At 44.8% G+C, this 24,290-nt stretch overlaps 1 protein-coding gene across 1 annotated transcript in view; it reads left to right on the plus strand.

Annotated features, from left to right (window-relative positions):
* Positions 1-24,290, plus strand: part of LOC310835947 (steroidogenic factor 1-like) — a gene marked incomplete at its 5' end in the record, with an annotated part of 56,175 nt that overhangs the window by 15,853 nt on the left and 16,032 nt on the right. Inside the window, 2 exons of the mRNA XM_083720911.1 lie at positions 19,597-19,716; positions 20,534-20,681. Coding sequence (XP_083577037.1) covers positions 19,597-19,716; positions 20,534-20,681 — 268 coding nt within the window. The remainder of the gene's footprint in view (positions 1-19,596; positions 19,717-20,533; positions 20,682-24,290) is intronic.

Here is a 24,290-nt window from a genome sequence, read left to right on the forward strand (position 1 = left end):
AAACCCTCTTGAGAGAGAGGGAACCTTCTTTTCTGAAGCCAAAATGACATGGACTAGAATTGACCAAATATGGGTTACTAGAGGAATGGCACCAAAGATAAAAAAAGTAGAAATCTGCCCCAAAACTTGCTCCGACCATAATGCTGTAAAGATGGAGATGAAGCAAATAACTGCTGGCTCCTTCAGATGGAGGATGAATGACACCTTATTTAGAGATGAAGAAGTATACAAAAAGGCCCAAAAAACTTTGAGAGACTATTTTGAAATAAATATGAAGACCAATGTTGAAAAAAGAGTAATCTGGGACACAAGTAAAGCCGTTATGCGAGGATTCTTGATACAACAAAATGCAATAAAGAAGAGAAGCCAAAATGAGAAGAAAGATAAGATTTTGGAGAAGATAAAAGAAGGGGAAAGGAAATTAAGATCAAAACCAAAGTCTCATGAGATCTTGAGAGAAATTAAGTTATATCAAACACAATACATGGAATTGATGAATCAAGAAATAGAATGGAAAATTAAACAAATGAGACAAAAGACTTTTGAATCAGAAGATAAATGTGGTAAATTATTGACTTGGCAAATGAGGAAAAGACAAAAACTGAATACGGTTACAAATTTAGAAGTGGAAGGAAAGAACATCTATAATCCAATTGAGATCAGAAACTGCTTCCAGAGATATTTTAAATAACTATATTCACAAGGGCCGCAGAAAGAATCGGACATAGAACAATTTCTTGAGAAAAATGGATTGAAAAAAATTTCTCATGAAAGTAAAATAGTTTTAAATCAGAAAATAACTGAACAGGAAATAGAAGGTGCCATTCAAAACATGCAATTGGGAAAATCTCTGGGACCGGATGGGTTGACTTCCAGATATTATAAAGCTTTGAAGGAGTGGTTACTACAACCTTTGAAGGAAGTCTGCAATGAAATTTTGGAGGGGAAAAGGGCACCAGAATCGTGGAAAGAGGCTTTTATTACACTTATACCGAAGACAGAGACTGAAAAGACTCAACTTAAGAACTACCGCCCTATTTCGTTACTAAATGTGGATTACAAAATCTTTGCTGACATTTTGGCTAAGAGATTGAAAAAAGTTTTGATGGAGGAGATTCATAGAGACCAAGCGGGCTTTCTCCCGAGAAGACATCTGTCAGACAATGTAAGGAACTTAATTGACATTTTGGAAAAGTTAGAAGTGAATATAAATACCAAAGCAGTTTTGATATTTGTGGACACGGAGAAAGCCTTTAACAACATTTCTTGGAGTTTTATGAAGAAGAATCTCCAGGGGATGGGGGTAGGCCAAGGATTCGAATACGGTATAGGTGCAATATATTCAGAGCAAAAAGCAAAGCTAATTGTAAATAATGTGGTTACGGAAGAATTCAAGATAGAAAAAGGGACACGTCAGGGGTGCCCAATCTCTCCATTACTTTTTATATCAGTCCTGGAGGTTTTGTTGAACATGATTAGAAGGGATCAGCTGGTTAAAGGGGTACAGGTCGGAGTTAAACAATACAAATTGAGAGCATTTGCAGATGATTTGGTACTTACATTACAAGAGCCAGAATCTAGTACTAAAAGGGTTCTAGAATTAATTCAAGAGTTTGGTCAAGTTGCAGGATTTAAATTGAACAAATTAAAAACTAAGGTATTAGAGAAAAATTTAACACCTATAGAAAGGGAGAGGTTTCAGAATGAGACAGGGTTAAATGTGGTTAAGAAAGTGAAATATTTGGGGATTAATATGACAGCTAAAAATGTGAATTTGTTTAAAGATAATTATGAGAAATGTTGGACAGAAGTGAAAAAAGATTTAGAAATTTGGACAAATTTGAAGCTTTCCTTGTTGGGTAGAATTGCAGTTATAAAGATGAATGTATTGCCTAGAATGTTATTTTTGTTTCAAACATTGCAAATTGTTGACAAGATGGACTGTTTCAAGAAGTGGCAGAAATATATTTCTAAATTTGTCTGACAGGGCAAGAAGCCCAGAATAAAATTTAAGATATTAACTGATGCAAAGGAAAGGGGTGGAATTGCCCTGCCAGACCTTAAACTATATTATGAATCAGCAGCTTTCTGCTGGTTGAAAGACTGGCTGCTTCTGGAGAATACAGACATTTTGGACTTAGAAGGTTTTAACAATGCTTTTGGATGGCATGCATATCTGTGGTACGACAAGGTCAAAGCTCATAAAGCTTCCAAAAATCATATTGTCAGGAAAGCATTGTACAATGTCTGGATTAAGTATAAAGATTTGCTGGAAAATAAAACTCCAAGGTGGTTGTCGCCAATGGAGGCAAAGGCTGTAAAAAAACTTAATATGGAGTCAAAATGGCCGAGATACTGGGAAATTTTGGAACAAGAAGGGGATAAACTGAAATTGCAGAGTTATGAGAAATTAAAAGATAAAGTGCGAGATTGGCTCCATTATTATCAAATAATGGAGATTTACAAGATAGACAGGAAAATTGGCTTCCAGGTGGAAAGATCAAAACTGGAAACAGAATTGCTAGAACCCAATACAAAAAATTTGTCAAGAATGTATAACTTGCTGTTGAAATGGAATACACAGGATGAAACGGTCAAATCAGCTATGATCAAGTGGGCACAAGATATTGGTCATAACATTATGTTTGCTGACTGGGAAAAGTTGTGGACCACCGGTATGAAATTTACGGCATGTAATGCCTTAAGAGAGAATATTATGAAAATGATTTATAGGTGGTGCATGACCCCAGTCAAGCTTGCAAAAATTTACCACTTGTCTGATAATAAATTGTCAGGGAACTGCCATCGGAGAGTCAGGTGGTGGAAGGGCTCAAGGAGGTTAGGAGACCCTCGGATGCTGAGGAAGGAACCAGCAGGGGGAGAGAGAGAGTTCCCGCAGAAACTCAGTCGGAGGGATGGCTCCCAGATACTTCCAGTGAGAACAGCGGAGAGGTTTCAGGACCTCCGCTGGGGACGCCCACTCCGCGTAGGAAACTGTCACGCAGAGATTCCAAAAGGAGGGTTTCCGTTATGGAACTCCTATGTTGGCGTAAATTCCGGAAGCGCCCACTGACGGATTCTGCCAGCGATTGAGGGAGCCATGCACCCATGGCTCCGCGGACGGGGAGAGTTTAGGAACTGATTGCAGGAGTTAAGAACTCAGCCATTTACGCACAAGCAGCCCCTTAACCCATTACATAAATGTTGGAAATGTAAAGGAAATCAAGGTACGTTCTTTCACCTTTGGTGGACGTGCCCAAAGATTAAGGCGTTCTGGGAAATGATTTATAATGAACTGAAAAAGGTATTTAAATATACCTTCTTGAAGAAACCAGAGGCCTTTCTCTTGGGTATGGTCGGCCAATTGGTGTCAAAGAAGGATAGAACATTCTTTATGTACGCCACAACAGCAGCAAGAATACTCATCGCAAAGTATTGGAAGACACAAGATCTACCCACCTTGGAAGAATGGCAGGTGAAGGTGATAGACTATATGGGATTGGCAGAAATGACCGGCAGAATCCGAGACCAGGGGAGAGAGACAGCGGAAGAAGATTGGAAGAAATTTAAGGACTATCTTAAGAAACATTGCAAAATAAATGAATGTTAGAACGATGTTGGTTTAGAAATTAAGTGGTTTCTAGCTGTAATGATTATATAATTAAGAAAAGAAAAGTTGAAAATCAATAGAAATTATGGGAGGGATTTGCTGTGATTAATTAATTAGAAATTGGAATACAGAAAGGGGAGGTATGAGGAGGTTGGGAAAGTAAGGTATAAGAAAATAAGGGATTGAAATTATACTTGTTGTGGTATGTGGTTTTTTGGTTTTTTTGTTATTTTTTATTTTTATATAACTTTTTGGAAACGTCAATAAATATCTTTTTAAAAAAACAAAACAGAAGTGCTGAATTGCAACCCGTGCGTGCGCAGACACGGCGCTGCAGGTTGTGGATGCTGCGGGTTGCGAACGTGCTTCCCGCACAGATCACGTTTGCAACCCGAGTGTCCACTGTAATAAAAAAAAAGATAAAATATTTGAAGATATTAGTACTGTGCAAGTGATCAGTGCTGTGAATTGATGAGTCAACACGGGGGCGGGGAGTGGTGTTGTGTTCAAACTGTGGGAGATGGAAAATATTTCGCAAAAGTGACTCTGAAATAATTGGAGAGGGCAGGAAAGTGCCTTGGTGGTAGAAGCAAAGACCCCCTCCACCCCACTCCCCGCCTCCTGCCGATAGATTGGACAATTGCAGTGTCTGGGCTCTCCCTCCAGACTGGTGTGTGGGTTCTATTTTGCAGCATTTCACTGACACAATAAGAGCGCGTTTGTGGTGTAGTTGCACCAGACTGTCCAAATATCATTCTGCTTTATTAGTTGTTCTGCAGTGTTATTGTGCTATTACTATCTGAAGGAGCAACTCTTGTGCAACAGATGCTGAATGAAAAGACGCCCCAGCCCACTGATCCACACAATAGCCCTCACATTTCTGGTATGAAATGTTATAGGATTTCAGCAGGAAGTTATGGGGCCTGCACCAGTTGTGCTCCCTGAAACTTTTGCAGGGGCAAACTGTCCTGAAAGTGGGATAACCTATAACCACCCTGATACCTAGAGATGGGAAGGCCTGAAAAACCCCCCGGAAAAATCGAAAAACCCCCCAGGTTTTTTTCTGTTTTTCCCCAAAACTCTTTTCCCCCGGAATTTTTTTTAAAAAATTGTTTGATATAGTTTGAATATTCCACACATAATTTTTTTCAATTTTTCTTGAAAAAAACGGTTTTGGGAAAAAACAGAAAAAAGCCTGGTCCCTCCCCCAATTTTTCAATTCCCCCCCCACTGACACCAGGAGGCAGGTGCTCTCACTGTACTCTTTCCGGCAACTGCTCAAAACATTTTCGTTAGGGCTGTTGTAAACAGCCCATCTGAACACATAGAAGCTGCATGTGATTTACTTCCTTTTAACCACTGCTGACTTTAATCATCTTTTGAATACTCTTAAATACCTGCTTTTAACTGTGTTTTATCAATCATTTTAATGTTCTGTTGTATATTTTTGTTAACTGTTTAGAAGCTGTCTTACTATCATGCAGTTTATAATATATAATAACAAATTCAATTAAAAAACCCACACACTCTCCTTTTCCTTTCAAACAGAGTTTGAGCCTTAGTACAACACTTCTGGGCCTGGCATGCAAAAAAATTGAAAGCTGTTTTTTAGAAGTCCATGAGAAAAATGAAAAAGAGGAAGAAGAAATGGAAATGATAGCAGTAGTTCAGAAAATGAGATAGAAGAAACTGCATGTATATGTTGTGTCTTCTGTTTCTTTTCTTTTTAAAGCACTACTCAAAGGGTAGACCTTCTATGGAGCTTACCGTAAATATTGAGGTGGACCTTAACTTCATTTGCTGTTGGTGCTAAGGGGCAAATCTGATTATTTTTTATGTTGATGGTTTCTTGCTTTTTTTTGTTGCTTTTGAGGGAAAGCGAGGTGGTTACCTGTTTCATTGCAAGCATAATACTTTTACATACATTGCATTTCATGCAATTTGTAAAACTACTCCACACTGAACATTTTTTCAATTTCCCCCAAATTTCTATTTTTTCTGGGAAAAAACAGGGGGAGGGGAACATTTTTTTCTCATGGCATCAAAATTTCTGGAATTTTTACATCTCTACTGATACCATCATGAATGTACAATGACCAGTTTTGGAACTTCGTTTGCTTCCAAGATCTGTGGCTAGTTTCCTGATGGAAGCCTTCTTCCCTGGGGCTCTCCTGTGTCTGATAAATACTTTGAAAGCTCATTGGAGAGTCTGTAGTGGGATGGTCTGCAAAGGAGGGCCATGGCTGCTCTTGGACTCAGCTGTAATTATCTTCATAGAATCATAGAATTGTAGAGTTGGAAGGGACCTCCAACCCCCTGCAAAGCAGGAATCTCAGCTAAAGCATCCAGGACAGATGGCCAACCTCTGCTTAAAAACCTTCAAAGAAGGCACTTCCGGAGGCGGCGCCATCGGCAATGGCAGATTCCCTCTAGTTCTGAGGGATTTAGCTCCGCGGAAATCGGGTCTTGCCGCTACGACGAAGCGGGAACCCTTCTGAAACCACAGGCGGGTGAAGCCTGTGACCGTGGGACTCGGCGGGCACCTTCAGCGCCCCCCCCCAATCTGCAAAGGAACCCGGTTACGGGCTCCGGAGCGAAACGGGGTGTCTGGCGCGGAGCTGAGAGTCAATTGCTTCTTCTGTGGAGTGAAGCCGCACAGCTGTTGCCGGAGAGCGCTGACCTTTTTCTTGTGACAATTCGGCTATCAAACAACTACCCGTGAGTAGGTCAAGTTTAAAGATCTGAGAATAAGGGATAAAAGTACTAATTTGGCACCGAAGCGGGAAGGTGTAAACAGGAAGTCCGCCTTCCGTTTCTTGTAAACAGATCAAAGCAAAGACTGTCTAAGCCAAGACCTGGAAAATCACTTTAAAAGGACTTAAATCCTAACATCAATATAAGAGAACTTCCTCCCTGAGTTTCAGGAGAGGGGAGGGAAAAGGGGGGAGCATTTTTCCCTGCAAAAAAAGAGGGAAAAGGGAACAAAGACCACCACTTAATGCCTGGGAACGGACTGTCAAGGGACAATAGAATTGCCGTACTGTGAATCGCGCTGTTTATGGACAATGTAACTTTTTGACAGTCAACTCTGCAAGAGAGATACTTTGATTCTGAAGGGTTTCTCCGGAGTTGAAGGAAGTTGAAACTGTTGCTTACTTCGTTAAATGGGGGATTTGGGAAAGTTGGAAAAGTTATTTTATTGTAACAAGTATTGACTGTTACTGTGTCCCCCTGGAGGAACTTTGAAATTGCTACAACTGGCCAGGGAATTTTCCACTCTAAACTGGCCAGGGGGATTTTCCACTGCAAAACAAGCTCTGGCCGTGGGATTGACCTTGATCCCTAGATAAAGTGTTATGGCAAACTTGCCTCAGGAAAAAACAACAAGATCGGGTAAAATTAGACTGCAGCAGCGAAGAGCATCAGCATCTGGCCCTTCTGCTCCACTAGGGGAAGATTCTGGTCAAGTTGGGCCAAAAGGAATGGCATCTGAAGAGGGTCTAGCTTCAGCATTAGGCAAAATTTATGAATCTTTGGAAAAATTAAGTAAACAAGTTGCTGAAGCAACAACTAAAATTGACCAAAACACTATAAGCATCAATAATTTGGGGCAGAAGGTGAACTCAAATACAGAATCTATTGAGAAATTGCTGCAGGAATCTACTTCAAATCGAAAGACAGCTGAAGAAGCAAAGGAAAAAGCATTGGCTGTAGAGGAAAAGATACCACCTATATGTAGGCAGCTCGAGGATCATAGGTCGATGCTGTCTATGATTGAATTGAAGGAAAAACAGACAAATCTAAGGATCAGGGCTGTACCTGAACTTGAGAAAGATAGCTTAAGTGATTTTCTTACGCAGGAATTTGCAGACTTTTGGAACCTAGACTCAGATAAGCAAGATTTCAAGATAGTAAGCGCTTTCAGACTTGGAAGAGGAGGGAGAAAGAACAGGGTGAGAGACTGTTTGATTACCCTCCAAACAAAAGAGGAGAGAGACAAAATATTGAGTCTGCACTTTCAGAAGACTCTGGAAATACATGAATCAAGAGTGGAGATATTTAATTATTTTTTTTTTAAAAAAGATATTTATTAAAGTTTTACAAAGAAAAAAAAGTTACAGAATAAAACAGAAGAAAAAGGAAAAATACAAAAAGTACAAAAATACATAGGAAAAAAATGCAAAATACAGAAAAAATAAATAGAAAACAGTTAAAAACAAATCAATCTTTTCATAGCTTAGATTTCATTTACTTATTTCCCTGACCTCCTCACACCTCCCTTTTTTGTATTCCAGTTCACATGGTTAATTCAGCAAATCCTTACCCTCTTTGTAAGAACTGTCCAGCAGTGGAATAGACTACCTGGGAAGGTGGTGGTGGGCTCTCCTTCTTTGTTTTTAAAAAAAGATATTTATTAAAGTTTTACAAAGAGAAAAAAAGTTACAGAATAAAGAAAGAAGAAAAAAGAAAAATAAAAAAGTACAAAAATACATAGAAAAAATGCAAAATACGGAAAAAATAAATAGAAAACAGTTAAAAAACAAATCAATCTTTTCATATCTTATATTTCATTTACTTGTTTCCCTGACCTCCTCACACCTCCCTTTTTTGTATTCCATTTCGCATGGTTAATTCAGCAAATCCTTTCCCTCTTTGTTTTTATCGTAATTCTATATCTTAATGTATTATAACTTTATATTTTCATCCATTATCAATCCATTTTTACATATTCTTTTTAAATGTGGTTACAAAGCATGGATCCGCAGGGATTCTCAGGATCTTTGCATTGGGTCACCCCAAATTCACCATCAGATCACATGTCTGTGGCCACAGCATGAAGCACAAAAATGATACATCCACTGTTTCATTCAGAATGTTTTTCCCCTTGTTTCCTCCTCTAAAAACGATGTGCGTGTTATGGTCAGGTGCGTGTTATAGAGCGAAAAATACGGTACTCAGAACAAAAGGCTAAACTAATAGTTAATAATGTGGTGACAGAGGAATTCAAGATAGAGAAAGGGACACGACAAGGCTGCCCAATTTCCCCATTGCTCTTTATTTCGGTTCTGGAGGTTTTGCTAAATATGATCAGAAGGGACCATCTGATCAAAGGTATACAGGTCGGAGCCAAACAGTACAAATTGAAAGCTTTTGCAGATGACATAGCATTGACACTACAGGAGCCAGAATCTAGTACTAAAAGAGTACTGGAACTGATTCAAGAATTTGGTCAAGTGGCAGGATTTAAGTTGAACAAGTTAAAAACTAAGGTTCTTCAGAAAAATTTAACACCGATTGAGAAAGAGAGGTTTCAGAAGGAGACAGGTTTAACATTGGTTGAGAAAGTAAAATACCTGGGGGTTAACATGACCGCTAAGAACTTAAATTTATTTAAAGATAACTATGAGAAATGTTGGTCAGAAGTGAAAAAGGATCTAGAAATATGGTCAAACCTGAAGCTTTCCTTGCTTGGTCGAATTGCTGTTATAAAGATGAATGTATTGCCAAGAATGTTATTTTTGTTTCAATCGTTGAAAATTCTGGACAAAATGGACTGTTTCAAGAAGTGGCAGAGAGATATTTCTAGATTTATCTGGCAGGGCAAGAAGCCCAGAATAAAATTTAAAATATTAACTGATGTAAAGGAAAGAGGTGGATTTGCCCTGCCAGACCTTAAACTCTATTATGAATCAGCAACATTTTGCTGGCTGAAAGAATGGCTGCTTCTTGAGAACACAGACATTTTGGATTTAGAAGGCTTTAATAACGTCTTTGGGTGGCATGCATATCTGTGGTATGACAAGGTTAAAGCACATAAAGCATTTAAAAACCATATTGTCAGGAAAGCATTGTTTAATGTCTGGATAAGATATAAAGATTTACTTGAAAACAAAACCCCAAGGTGGTTATCACCGATGGAAGCGAAGGCTCAGAAAAAGCTCAATATGGAGGCCAAATGGCCGAAATATTGGGAGATTTTGGAACAGGAAGGTGACAAATTGAAATTGCAGAGTTTTGAGAAAATAAAAGATAAAGTGCGAGACTGGCTTCATTACTATCAAATAAGGGAGGCTTACAATTTGGACAGAAAAATTGGCTTCCAGGTGGAAAAATCAAAATTGGAAACAGAACTGTTAGATCCCAAAACTAAGATATTATCAAGAATGTATAACTTGCTGTTGAAATGGAATACTCAGGATGAAACGGTTAAATCTGCTATGATTAAATTGGCACAAGATGTTGGACATAATATAATGTTTGCTGACTGGGAACAGTTGTGGACCACAGGTATGAAATTCACGGCATGTAATGCCTTAAGAGAGAATACTATGAAAATGATATACAGGTGGTACATGACACCAGTCAAGCTTGCAAAAGTATATCATTTGCCCGATAATAAGTGTTGGAAATGTAAAGAGAATGAAGGTACATTCTTTCACCTTTGGTGGACGTGCCCAAGGATTAAGGCTTTCTGGGAGATGATATATAATGAAATGAAAAAGGGATTTAAATATACCTTTTTGAAGAAACCAGAGGCCTTTCTCCTGGGCTGCCCAGATGATACTCTCAGCCTGCTTCCAAAGGAGAGCAGAGCAAGACGTTTGGCACCAGCTTGGCTGCAGGAGTTGCCGGAAGGAGGCGTGCAAGGCGCCACACTCCACATTTGTGTCGGTTTTGCTCCTTAGCCTTTTTTCCTCCCAAAGATATCTTGCAAGGCAGCAGATGTTTAAGATCACTTTTCTTTCTTCTAGATGGGCTCCCTTCCCAGGTGGACAAGCCCCACCTACCCTTCACTTTCCTCTGCAGCGCAGGCAGAAACTGCCTTCTTGACCTGTTCAATGTGTGAGAACCTTGTCTTCGCATGCAGGGGTAGTTCCTAACTCACTGAGGGTTTGAAACCCATTAGCTCCCCTCACCTGATTTAGCCAGCCAGTCGAAGCCATTGCTGCTGGGCTTGTGGCTCCTGTCTCATGCTGACAGCTTCTGGGAGCCACAGTTGAGAGCTGAGTGCAGGGTGGGGACCAAAGGGGGATGAACTACCTCAGAAGGAGCATCATGTGTTCCCCCCACCTGAGGTACTGCCCCTCCCCTAACATGCCATACACCCCAACTCTACACTGTCCTTTTTTAAGATGAGGCAACCAGTATTCCAGGTGCATAGCGGCAGTATGGTACTGGCAGTTTTATTTTCACTCTTATTCCTAATGATCCTTGGCATGGAATATAGCGCTCTCTCTCTCTCTCTCTCTCTCTCTCTCTCTCTCTCTCACACACACACACACACACACACACACTGCAAACAGCAGGCTGAGCACCTGCAGACATTTCTGCGGCTTGGAGATCAGGTGCTTGGGAAAGCCTCTGCCTCTCCTCTGCCTTTCCCCCTTTTTGTGGCTGCTCTCAATGGTGCAGAAGCAAGGGCAGTGAAAGCAGTTGGCAGCCCCAAGCTCCACAGGGCTCTCCTTGGTTTGGGAGCAGAGGCAATGGGTGACCTGTGCAACACCCAAATTCAGCACCCCTCCGCCTCCTCAACATAGTTGCAGTGTCCCCAACGGTGCTCTGCGCCCATCGCAACTGAACTGGTCCCGCTCCCCTAAACCTGCCTCTGGCAGAGGCTGCAAGTCTTCCAACACACACAGACCCCGCCCTCCTTTGGAGGCAAAACTGGTGTGTTCAAGACCCTCCTGGTGACTTGCATGGAAGAATTTGGCTTGAGATTTTCAAATCTTGTGGAGTTCTTGATTCATGGATAGGAGGGCTATTGACATCTACGTGCCACGATGGCTCTGCCCTGCCTCCACAGTTGGAGGCAGGAATGCTTCTGAATGCCAGTTGCTGGAAATTACAGGAGGGGACAGAGGGCTGCTGTGATTGAATCCTGCTTGCTGGTTTACCAATAGATGCACCTGGTTGTCCACTGTGAGAGCTGGATGCCAGACTGCATGGGCCCCTTTGGCCTGAACAAGCAGGGCTCTTCTTGTGTCCTTGGCCTGTTCCACTTGCAGTTCAAGGCACCCATTTCCTCTGTACTCCCTAAACTCTGTAGCACCCTTGTTACACAAGCCAGGCACGTTACCCAGACCTTGAAACAATTTGCACCTCTAAATAGCTACTTGGGACCAGTGCTCTTTGTGTTGGAGTGCTGTGCACCAAAGGTGAGAGTGACATGGGCTTGTAGGTGTCTCTCACCCCCCAGCCTAATTCCTCTTGGAAAGCTTTGATGCCAGAAAAGATACTTTCTGTAACTACCAAGGAGTTAATTGTCAGCTTCAAGCAGTGGAGTTCTAGCCCACATTGCGTCCTGCTTTTATGAAGGTTTCCAAAGACAATTAAAAGCCCTTCTCCTTTCCCCACTAGCCCACACACACACACACACACACACACACACACACACGGATTATACCTCTTTTTGGCTGTGAACCGAGGTTCATTGCCTAACACCATCAAGCAGCGGGCTCCAGTAGCATCATGTTTTGATTGGTGTGAGCTGTCTCTGCTTAGGTCTCCTGGATGAGATCTGTGCCTTGGCCATTAGCATGAAGGTCCTTAAAGCAAGGACGCAGGTGGCGCTGTGGGTTAAAGCCTCAGCACCTAGGACTTGCCGATCGAAAGGTCGGCGGTTCGAATCCCTGCAGCGGGGTGCGCTCCCGCTGCTCAGTCCCAGCGCCTGCCAACCTAGCAGTTCGAAAGCACCTCTGGGTGCAAGTAGATAAATAGGGACCGCTTACCAGCGGGAAGGTAAACGGCGTTTCCGTGTGCGGCTCTGGCTCGCCAGAGCAGCGATGTCACGCTGGCCACGTGACCCGGAAGTGTCTCCAGACAGCGCTGGCCCCTGGCCTCTTGAGTGAGATGGGCGCACAACCCCAGAGTCTGTCAAGACTGGCCCGTACGGGCAGGGGTACCTTTACCTTTACCTTAAAGCAAACTCTCAGTCTGCATGTGCAAAGAGGTGATCTCATGACAAAAAGAGACTGTGGGAATTGCACTTTGTTCATGTTCATTTCTTCCTTGTTTGCACCATGCACACACTTTGAAACAGGTATTACTTTGTTTGCACTCTATGGGCTGGAAGAGATAGTGCTTTGCTTACACCCTTGTAGGACAGGGAGGGAAGAGGAGACTCCTGGCAAGGTTGAAAGAGAAAGTGGTCTGAGGTCTGGGTTGGCTGGCTGCAGATTCAACCGCTGTACTTGGGGCCCGTCTGCCTAGACTCGTGCTCAGTTGCTCATCTGCAAAATGGCAACAATGGGGGCCTATTTCCCCTCTAGGTTTGTTAGGTGGGCAGGCGTAATTAACGTCTTTGCAAATAAGGAGCATGAAGAAGAAGAAGAGGAGGAGGAGGAGGAGTTTGGGTTTGATATCCCGCTTTATCACTACCGGAAGGAGTCTCAAAGCGGCTAACATTCTCCTTTCCCTTCCTCCCCCACAACAAACACTCTGTGAGGTGAGTGAGGCTGAGAGACTTCAGAGAAGTGTGACTAGCCCAAGGTCACCCAGCGGCTGCATGTGGAGGAGCGGAGACACAAACCCCGTTCATCAGATTACCAGTCCACCACTCTTTTTCTTTCTTTCTTTCTTTGCATCCTGACTGCATTTTATTAAAGGATGTATTTTATCATTTTGGATCTCTCACCTGCAGGCATTTCTAAAGCATGCCTCAGGAAATGTGAACTTAGAAAGCAAAGGAACCCCCTATATTGAGAATGCCAGAAAACCAAAAAGTTTTGTGAATGAACTTAGAGTCAGTTCTGTATTTCAATATATTTAATCATTTGAAATACACATTATCTTTAGGACCCACATCCAGACCCCAAACACATACTGCTCTTAACCACTACACCACACTGGCCCTCTGCTAGCAACAGGAACTGCTTGAGTGGGGCAGCTCCTGGGATTATGCATTGGCTGAGGCAGGAATGTTGAGTCTTGGAAGTCTCCTGCAACTCCACCTCCCATTCCCTGAGTAATCTTTCTCCTGGCTCCTGCATTATTGCCACTCTCTGCTGGGGAATCCTGGTGTCCTCTGCTTCCCTAGTTCCACACCCATCTTTTTTCTATTATAAGTGCCTTGCACAATGGGTGCAGAAGCCAGAGCTCTCGGGAGGAAGCGTAGGGCTGTGTGTGTGTGTGTGTGTGTGTGCGCGCGCGCATCTTCACAGTCCATGAAATGCTCTGCTCACTTTTGCCAACACTGTTGTTACGGAATTGAAATGGAGGAAACTGGCAAAGGAGTTGATTTTAGATTATTGTTAAAGCTAGGTAACTTCCCTGAGCTGTCAAGTTGAAAGAATATATTTATGCATAATATTTGTAACATTTAACAACTTGAAAGATGTGCCCCCCCCCCCCCGTAATTTCCACAACACTGTCTGTTGGAAAAACGCCCCCAGGAAGGGTGCCACTCTCTGGCTGGAAATTGCCCTCAGTCCAGAGAGATGGGTAATAAGCGACCCCTCCATCCTGCGAGTAGCACACTCGTCTTCTGGTATCCCATCACAGAAGAAAGAAACAGTCAGCAGTCTACACACTACTTTATTTACAGACTGTACATGCAGCTCTCATCCAACATGTCTGCTCTCCTGAGCAGCAAGCACAGAAGTACGACTCAACACCCGCTTCACTCAGAAGCGAAAGTAACTCTCCAGTTACATGAGAACAAGCAGAGACTTCCTGTCTCACGCTCACAGACATCACATGATGTCAACAACCATTGTGCTGCTCCCCGCAGCTGGTGAGATACAAAAATCCCAACACTGTCAAGGTGTCTGTTGCAGGAGAGTAGCAACATTTTGAGGAAGCAGGTGGACTGAGGGGAGCTTGAAAGAGGGTCAAGGTAGCAAGTAGCACTCTTTTGTGGGGCAGAGGGAGAAATGAGGGAATGGCATAATGTAACTTTGTCCAAACTGACACTGCCCAGAGCTTTTGGGACTATGACAAGCTTGATTGGGAGTCAGTTTTACTTTCTCTGCTGGATTTTGGATTTTGCTGTGGCATTTTTGACTGTCCTGTGTTTCAGCTGAACCCTTCCCCCCCCCAATAAATTTTTATTATTTTCTTTACACATTCTTTCTTTCAATACATTAATCAACATATAAACATTTTTGCTCTGCCGAACTTATGACTTCCCTCCCTCCCTTCAGTTGGTATCCCTTATCAAATCCATTTGCGTATTTTATCTTTTCACATCTTCTATCATCTACATTGTAGGAGTTACTTCAGTCCTGCTAGTGTCTTTAGATTTATACAGCTGTCCTTTAAATATACAATAAATTTACTCCAATTTTCCTGGAATCTCTGATCGTCCTGATCCCGAATCCTTCCGGTCAGTTTGGCTAACTCCGCATAGTCTGTCATCTTCGCCTGCCACTCCGCAATGGTAGGAACTTCTTGTGATTTCCAATTTTGGGCCAACAAAGTCCTTGCAGCAGCTGTGGCATACATGAATAATCTTTGATCTTTTATCTTACAGGTAATCTCCTTTCCCCTCAAGCCAAGTAGAAAAGCCTCTGGCTTTTGGGGGAAGGTATATTTTACTATCTTCTTAAGTTCATTATAAATCGACTCCCAAAATGGCTTCACTTTATCACACGTCCACCACATATGGTAATATTCTCCATCCACTCAGCTGAACCCTTTCGGGGGGTTGGAATAAACTTTTTATTCTGCTTTGCCCAGAGAACTATACAATGGGACAATTCACAGATATCTAAGTATGTACACTAAACTAATAATAAACTGCCCTGCTTACTGAACTGTTCCTTTTTTGGGGGGGGGAGGTGCCCCCTGACACTCACCCGTCCATCTTCAGTTTCACTTCTGCCTCCTAGACTGAAGACTGTTCTCTGCGGGTGGTGTCCCTGGAGAAGCTGAACCCCTGGCTTGGCTGTGCTGGCAGCCGCCTTGGGCAGTGGGGATGCCAGGATTTGCTTTGCATTTGAGGGCGTGTTTGTGATGACTTGTCCTCCTCGTGGAGGCATCTGGGTACTTATGGGCAATCTTGCTATACTTGGTGCGGTATGTCCTCACTGAAACGTTTGCAGGTACAAACTGCTTCCTTTCCAATCAGTGCCTGTCCCATAACGTCCTGCTCAAATCCTGCAACATTGCATACCACAAATGTTCCTATTTGCTTATTTGTTTGTTTTGTCCCACTTTTGTTGAGCTATAACACAAGAGATGCCCCTCCAGGTGTCAAAAATATGGGAACTTTGGGAGAACTTTGTCCAGAACAAATCCACCACTAATGAGCTATTACTATTGCAGAAGGCACCTGACAGTTTGTGTGTGTGTGTGTGTGTGTGTGTGTGTGTGTGTCTGTGTGTGTGTCCGTCCCTGGTTTGGAGAGGCCCCAAAGTGTTTTTGGGGGAGTTTCATGTATTCAAAGCACATCTTGCAAGTCTTGACAGAGGAAGGGCCACAGCTCCGGGGGTAGAGCACCTGCTTTGCAGGCAGAATTTCTCTGGTTCAATCCCCAGTGGCCTCATCTTGAGGTAGGGCTGGGGTCACCCCCTTCCTGAGACCCTGGAGAGCCACGGCTGCTGGAGGTGCACGTACTGTGTCTTGGAGGGCAAAATGTATCTACAGCAGCCTCCTGAGAGACGCTGGCCTTTTTGTGTGCAAACAACGGGGTGGTTTTCCCTCCCCTCAGGGATGTTGGACGGGGGATGTGCCCAGCAAGACACTGTGTTGAGAACTGGGCGAGATGCTTGGCCCAGGAAGGGACTCAGATAAGAGTGCAGATGAGCCAAGCAGCTATTGTTGCTCTCCCGCTGTGGGCTGCATTTGCTTTGCAGCTGGGTGGTGGGTGGTGGGGTATCCAAAGCCAGCCTTGCTGAGCTACCCCCACAAACTGTCCCTGGAGCTCGAGGAGGAGGTAGGGAGGCTGAAACAATTCATTGCACTTCCCTCCTTCTTTCCTGCCTTCCTTCCAAGGGAACCTTAAAGGCCAAGAAATTTATTGCTGCGACTCCAGCTCACTCTGCCAGATGCCTGAATTGAAATCTTAGTTGGGGGAAACGGTATGGTGGGAGCGGAATGGCAAGGAGATGCAATAATTAGTCAGTGACACTTCCGCTTGAGGCGCCACGGAAGATGGCTGACAATACCATCGCTCCAGCTCCCACGAGGTAATTAGAGGCTGAGATGGGAGTAATCAGCCTCCCGAATTCTTCCTGGTGTAAGGGAAGATGCAGTCTCATCTGCGGATGCCCAATAAACTACCCCCAAGTTCGTAAAGAAGGAGGGGGTGGGGGCACTGGATGGAAAGCCCCCAAGGGAGTTTGGTGCGAGCGCACCAAGTTCCATTTCTTAAGATGAAAAATTGGATTTAAGTTTTCGGGTCTCCTGGATGCTGTCCCCGCGAGCGCACCAAGTTCCATTTCTTAAGATGAAAAATTGGATTTAAATTTTGGACATGCTTCAAGTGAGGAGGGGGGAATTAATTTGCCAATTAAGCCAGCCACTGAGGTGCCAAGAGTGATGGAGAGGAAGAAAGAATAACATCTAAGAATAACATCTAAGAATAACATCTAAGTTGGTATGTTGGAACGGAATGGAAAAGGAGGGGGGGTAAAGCCTTTTTTACTATGATTTATTACAATACCTGACAAATCCCCTCCCCCCAAGAACTGTTTACATTATTTACAGCAAGTGAGATTGGAAAATATAAACTGTGTGGAAATAACAATACTATATAATTAAAGCTTTTGTTTGTTGAATTGCTTGGAAGAAGATAAAAGACCCTCCAAATATTGATATTAGAAAGAAGCAGGATCTTGTTAGCCGCTGGAGAGACTTAAAAAAACTTTGGACGGATTATGAGAAGGGTGATGAGATGCATTATTTAAATGAGATCCGCCATTATGGGATAAGACTGAGCTGCAGAGATAAATAGTCATAGGGGGAGGTGAGCTCTTAATTTGTTATTATATCTGCACTTTAAGTCGGATTTGGCAAATCTCCCCTGGAAAGGCTAATGTTTGATGCAACCGGTCTCGGAAAATTAATGAGCAAATGCCTAGATTTGATTTCATCGGAACTGAGAGAAGATGGCGTCTGCCAGCAGCGAAATGACTTTTGGGTTGATTTGGCATAAACACCAGCGTGTGAGGAGATACTGTAACAATAGGAGAGTCAAGTACACAAAATTCACACAGAAACACATCATTGCTTACTTCATCTCGCCTATGGAAACAACTCAGAGGCCATGAAAGAAGGAAGTTTAACAACAGGAAGATTTAAAGGAACTATTGGAAACTCAAGACACCAGAGATATGAGATGATCAGAGCCACCCCCCCAACTTGAAGTATGGGAAGTCCCAATAAAAATTTATAATTTGGCAGAATATTTGGACTACAGTATATGATATGTATTTGTATAATTTGGAATCTTTAATGTGATTTGACTGGATTGTTAAAATGGAAAATTTGATTAAAAATTATTTAAAAAAAGAATTAGTGACAATTAAGGCTTAAATATATGTTAAACTGGCACACATTTAACCTTTTACAGTAGCAGGTTGGTGATAATTGACCTAGAAGCCACTGAAGGACACTTTGCATTTGCCCCGTGGAGTTATGGCAGGGCTGGCTCCAGGTTTAAGTGGGGCCCATGTGTTTGCTGGTGGGTGGCCTTCTCCATTGGTGGCCCAGGTGGGCTTACCTGGCTGTGGGGACCAGCCTTCTGAGCACCTCTGGTTCTTAGGTACTTTTAAAAGATCCCAGAATGATGTTAGGTCAGGTGCTGTGCACATTTTTTTAAAAAAGTGGCTGTATGTAGCCACAAGGCAGCCATCAGTGTGTCTGGCTGGGGGCAGGGGGGAATTACAGGGTGCATGGTAGGCAGGCATCCTCAGTAGGTCTTGCTGAAGTCCTGGGGCCCTGCCTATAAAGTGAGAAAAGAGTCCTTACATCAGATGCATAGCCCTGTTGCCTCTCGTTTAACTGATCTGTAACACCTAGCAGGACCTGGAAAGGGCCCTAGCTCAGTGGCAGAACATCTGCTCTGCATGCTGAAGGTCATGCCACACTTGTCAAAGCCCTGGAATATCCAAATGACTCAGACCATTGACACCAAATGCCCCGGAGTTCCTTCTCCTGCTTAGGAAACAAGCTAGGAAGTGGCTTGAACATGAGTGGAGAACTCCGGTCAGATTCTCCTGAAGAAGCAGGTACGTAGCTTGGGGCCCTGGACCCATTGCTGTCACTTGAAGCTAAGGTGGCCTTGGTGGTGTGGAGTACCTTCCATCAGCTTTGGCTGGTGGCCAGCTATGTCCTTATCTGGACAGGGAAAGCCTAACTTCTGTCGTCTATGCATAGTTCAGCCTCTGAAGATGGTTTGGAAACTTAAGCTAGTGCAGAGTTTGGTGACCAGGTTGCGCTCACTGGGACAAGACAATTTGAGCGTGTTACACTGAGGGTGACCCAATGGCACTGGCTGCCAGTTAGTCTCTAAGCCTGATTCAAAGTGCTGGTTTCGGCCTCTACAGCCTGAATGGCTCAGGACTGCAGTACCTCAAGGACTGCCTCTCCCCATATGAACTAACCTGGACCCCAAGATCATCCTCTGAGGCCCTTCTCCATGTGCCTCCTCCTTGAGAGGTCCAGAAGGTGGCAACATGAGAAGGGGCCTTTTCTGCAGTGGCTCCCCATTTGTGGGATGCTCTCCCCAGGGAGGCTCACCTGGCACCTGCATTATATATCTTTAGGGGTCAGCTGAAAATGTGTTTCTTCAGCCAGGCATTCTATGTCCTTTTAAATGTGTTTGTAGGGGGAAGGCTATTGGTTTATTTTTTTGGTTTTTTAAATGTATTTTGTGTTCTCATTTTGTACTTTTATGTTGTGAATTGCCAAGAGATTTTTGGATGAAGGATGATATACAAATGCTATTATTATTATCATCATCATCATCATCTCAACTATTAATCCTCTTTGGAGGAAGCTTCTCAGCTATTTTCTTTTCCTCCTTCTCCTCCTCCTCGTCCCAGGTGGGTGACCAGATGAAGCTGCTGCAGAACTGCTGGAGCGAGCTGCTGGTCTTTGACCACATTTTCCGCCAAGTGCATTATGGGAAGGAGCACAGCATCCTGCTGGTGACAGGCCAGGAGGTAAAAGCACTAGTGTTTGCAGGTTCCACAATGGCCAGTTTCAGAAATACTGCCGCAAAATGTTGTAGCATGAAGTGCCACTGCTGCGGCTCAGGATTCTGGCCACTTCCTTTCCTTTCCCCATGCCCACCCCCCTTGTCTCATCTCCCCCACCCCCAAAGGTTGGTCAGCCTTCTTTGCCCACTGGGCTTCTGTTTTTTTTTGGGGGGGGGTGTGTAGGCGTTCCCTCTACATTCTTCCGCCCAAAATCCCACCACCACCACCAAGCATGGGTGGGACAGTTTTGGCTACATAAACAACAGCACACATGGAGAGCTGTTATTGCTGTGGGTATATAAGAACGATGATTTGCCAGGAATGTACAAAGTGTAAGAGGGCACAGGTCCCCTGCCCCACGGGAGAGGGAGATAGAGGCCGGAGTAAACATGGGGGTGGGGGAAGAGAATCTGCAAGTACTCCATTGCACATATTTAGACTTTGGGTTGCAGTTCTCTGCACACTTACTTGGGAGGAAGCCCTATGGGATGCTAAGGGACATCACTTGTGAGTCAGCTTGCATTGGATTCCTGGCTAGTTAGACTTTGGTCGTTATTGCTTATCCTTCTGTGTAAAGCCAGCACCCAGATATAACCATATTTATTGTAATTTAGTCAACAACTCAGTCCATTAACTGCTTTAAAGCCTTAACAGCTGATTGCTCAAAAGTCTTTCTGATGGAGGTTGTCCCCCACCACCCAGCTCTTGAACCTCCTTGTTCCCCTGACAAGATGGTACTTCTTGGGGGTCCTGAGCCCTGCCCACCTCCCCTTTCTTCCAGGTGGACATGTCGACCGTTGCCATGCAGGCGGGATCCATCCTGAACAACTTGGTGCTGAGAGCGCAGGAACTGGTGCTTCACTTCCATTCTCTCCAGGTGGACAGACAGGAGTTTGTCTGCTTGAAGTTCCTCATCCTCTTCAGCCTTGGTAAGTGCCAAGGGGTGTGGATGGGGCAGCGAGACACCTGGGAAGAGCAAACAGGGGTTGCCATGGAGAGCTTTGTGCTTCAGCCCCCCCACCCTGAGATCTCAACCACATGAGGTGTTTGGAGGAGACTTGCTTGGCTTATAGGTTCGTCTGCCTGGCGGGTGGGGCTGGAAGCAGAGCCCCCATTGTCTTTGCCTTCTCCCTGCTGCCAGAAGGATGTGATAAGAGCCTGGCTGCTGGACCAGGTCCATCTATTCCAGCCTCTTGTTCTCATAGTGGCTAACCAGCCTCCCAGGCAAGCAGGACATAAGCAATGAGCCCCCCCACTTGTGGCTTCCAGCAGCTGGTAATCTGGAACATTGCTGGACAGCCCTTTCCAAAACATGGATGTTGGTGGTCTCCTTGAGCATGTTGTTGAGAGCTGAGGGGGTGAGGGGCAGTTCCTGTTCATCTGTGTTTGTGTCCAGAGGAATTCAAGGACAGCCTCGGATGTGGTCAGCCACACTGGAGATTGAAGGAGATTCCAGCCCTGCCTATTGCCCAGAGGAACTGTGCACAACATCTGACCTTGACACAATATATGCAGGGAAATGTGGGAGTGCAGTCTGCAGAGGAGCCAGGTTTGGCTTGTCTGGTACCTGCTTCTGATCCCCGCCCCCAAAGACCCCTTCTTTCTGCTCAGAAGTTGATTTGCACCAGTTCAGGCAGCCTTGCCTCCTCCCCTCCTGCGCATGGCAGTGGAGCAGGGCCGTCTGTGTGGGTATGAGCGACACCTCGCCCCCCACAACCTCTCCTACAAATAGTTGCACCAGCAGTGGTTGAGGGTGGTATTGGCTGCATCTGCTAGGCCTGCAAGGTTGCACACCAGCCCTGGGGCGGCAGGGGTCAAGCAGTGACCTTTTCTGCACTGGGAAGCTGCTTTGTTAGTGCTGAAGTCTCAGGCTCTTGGTCTGTCTGGCCCAGCGTTGTCTACACTGACTGGCAGCAGCTGCTGCTCTTTGGGGTCTCAGGCTTGTGCTTTTATCCCAGCCTCTACCCATAGAATGCCATTTGGCAACTGAACCCAGCAACTGAAATGCAGAGCTTCTGCCTGTTCTGTGGAAGTGCTCAGCGCTGCAGTTCTCTGAGGAAAATGACACCAGCAGCAGTATCCTTCCTGACGTTTGCCAAAACTGTTGTCCAGGCTCCTTTGAGAAAAAAGGTTCAGAAAAGTTTCCTCCTTTTGGCAAATGCTGTGTTTGCCCATTTCATGCCTAAAACCTGCCCAGGATTCTGTACTTGAATTGTGCAACCTGAATGCAAATCAAGCCTCTTTATTTTGCATAAATCGAGCTGTGAGGCTGGATGAGGCCAGTGGCCCAACTAGTCCAGCCTCCTGTTCCCTCATTGGCCAGCCAGGTGCTCCTGTGGAAAACCCACAAGCAGGGCTTGAGCACATGAACACTCTTCCCTCCTGCCAGAGCTATAGCTAGGTGATCTTGCGCCCCCTAGCCATGGACAAATTAGCTCTTCTTTCCACCTCTCCCCCCCCCCAAATTCAATTCACTCTCTATTCTTATGAGGCAATAATCAATATTTATATTTATGGACATATTTTTAGCCAATTTTGAGGCCCCTCCCATCACCTGCACCCCTGGCGGGGGGCCACCTCACTACCCCCTAGCTATGGACCTGCCTCCCATCAGCCAGTTATGACCCAGCTGCAGAGTGGCACAGCTGTGAAACGGTTTCATGGTACATTCTGTACGGCATCCCTCTAGGGACGCTTCCTGTAGTGGTCAAGAGACTAGGGTATGGAAGTCAGAACCGCTAGCTAAAGGTTGCAACTTGAGCAATAATGGAAATGAAGAACTGGTATAGACACACACAGCTCTTCTAGCTCCTTGAACTTGAACTCAAAGCACGAGCTCCATAAACAGACAAAAGAACGTTGCAGGTTTGGCTGCTTCAGATTTAGCACACTCAAAAGATTCTAAATACCACCAATTCCCTGCCTTGTCCCTTAGCCACATGGTGCAAAGCAACAGGAACTGCAGCCGTCCCCATTCCCAAAGAGAACAAGGTTTCAAGCTCGGGAACTGAGCAAAGGCAGTGGAAGCGGAGCATAACCATTGTGACTAATCATCATCATCATCATTTATTATTTATACCCCGCCCATCTGGCTGTGCTTCCCCAGCCACTCTGGGCGGCTTCCAACAAAATATTAAAATACAGTAATGCATCAAACATTAAAAGCTTCCCTAAACAGGGCTGCCTTCAGATGTCTTCTAAAAGTCTGGTAGTTGTTGTTCTCTTTGACACCTGGTGGGAGGGCGTCCCACAGGGTGGGTGCCACTACCGAGAAGGCCCTCTGCCTGGTTCCCTGTAACTTGGCTTCTCACAGTGAGGGAACCGCCAGAAGGCCCTTGGCGCTGGACCTCAGTGTCTGGGCAGAACGATGGGGGTGGAGACGCTCCTTCAGATATCCTGAACCAAGGCCGTTTAGGGCTTTAAAGGTCAGCACCAACACTTTCAATTGTGCTTGGAAACGTACTGGGAGCCAATCTAGGTCTTTCAGGACTGGTGTTATGTGGTCTCGGCGGCCGCTCCCAGTCTCCAGTCTGGCTGCTGCATTCTAGATTAGTTGTAGTTTCTGGGTCACTTTCAAAGGTAGCCCCACATAGAGCGCATTGCAGTAGTCCAAGCGGGAGATAACCTTTGTAGTAGCTTTTGTACTAGCCTTTGATAGCCCTCTCCTCCTCCTCCACGAATCTGTCAAATCCTCTTCTAAAGCCATCTAAGTTGGTGGCCATCACTGCCTCCTAGGGGAGAGCGTTCCATAGTTTAATCATGCACTGTATGAAGAAGGGCTTCCTTTCCTTCCGGAAGAATTCTGGGTCAAATGATCTTCTTCAGAGCATATAAGACAAGCTCTTCACTTGGGTCAGGCCAAAGGGGGCCCATCGAGTCCAGAACCCTGGTCTCAAAGATGCCCCAATGGGCAGCCCATAGGCAGGACCTGAGTGCCAGTGCACTCTCTTCTCCTGTGGGTTTTCAGCAACTGGTGTTTCTCTTTGGCTTTGCGGCAAAGGACCCCCGCCCCCCCCCCCCCGCCTCCATGATGCCTTCCCTTCCCTTTTTGCGCATTGCGTTAAAACATCCACCTGCCGGTGTGGAAGCTTTTCTCCTTCACCGAAGAAAATCAGGAACAAAAGGTTGCCCTCTGCCCATGCCCCGTGCCCAACTTCCCTCTCTGAGCGTGGTGCCAATTATGCTGCAAGCCATGTGCCCTCTGCAGGCTCGGCTGTACGGGAGCTGCCACCTCCTCGCTTATATATGCCGGCTGTATTTGCCCTGAAGAAAAGAATGTCTCTCTCTCTTTCTCCCTCCAGCTGCACTTGGCATCTGTGTGTGTGTGCGCGCCCGTGCGAGAGGGGGAGGAAAGGGCGCCATTTGAGTCTAAATAGATTTTTCTCATGAGCAGGTAAAAGAGGTTTAATTAAAATTAGGGCTCCTCTGAACAGCAATATTTATGAGGGGCGGCACAGGTTAGCTTTGTTCTCCAGAAGGGCTTAATAGAAGCTTAATGGATCAACACCCCCCCTCCACATGTGCCGGCCTGACTTCCA

The sequence above is a fragment of the Podarcis gaigeae genome, assembly GCF_964106915.1.
Source record: "Podarcis gaigeae genome assembly, chromosome: W".
NCBI lineage: Eukaryota > Metazoa > Chordata > Lepidosauria > Squamata > Lacertidae > Podarcis > Podarcis gaigeae.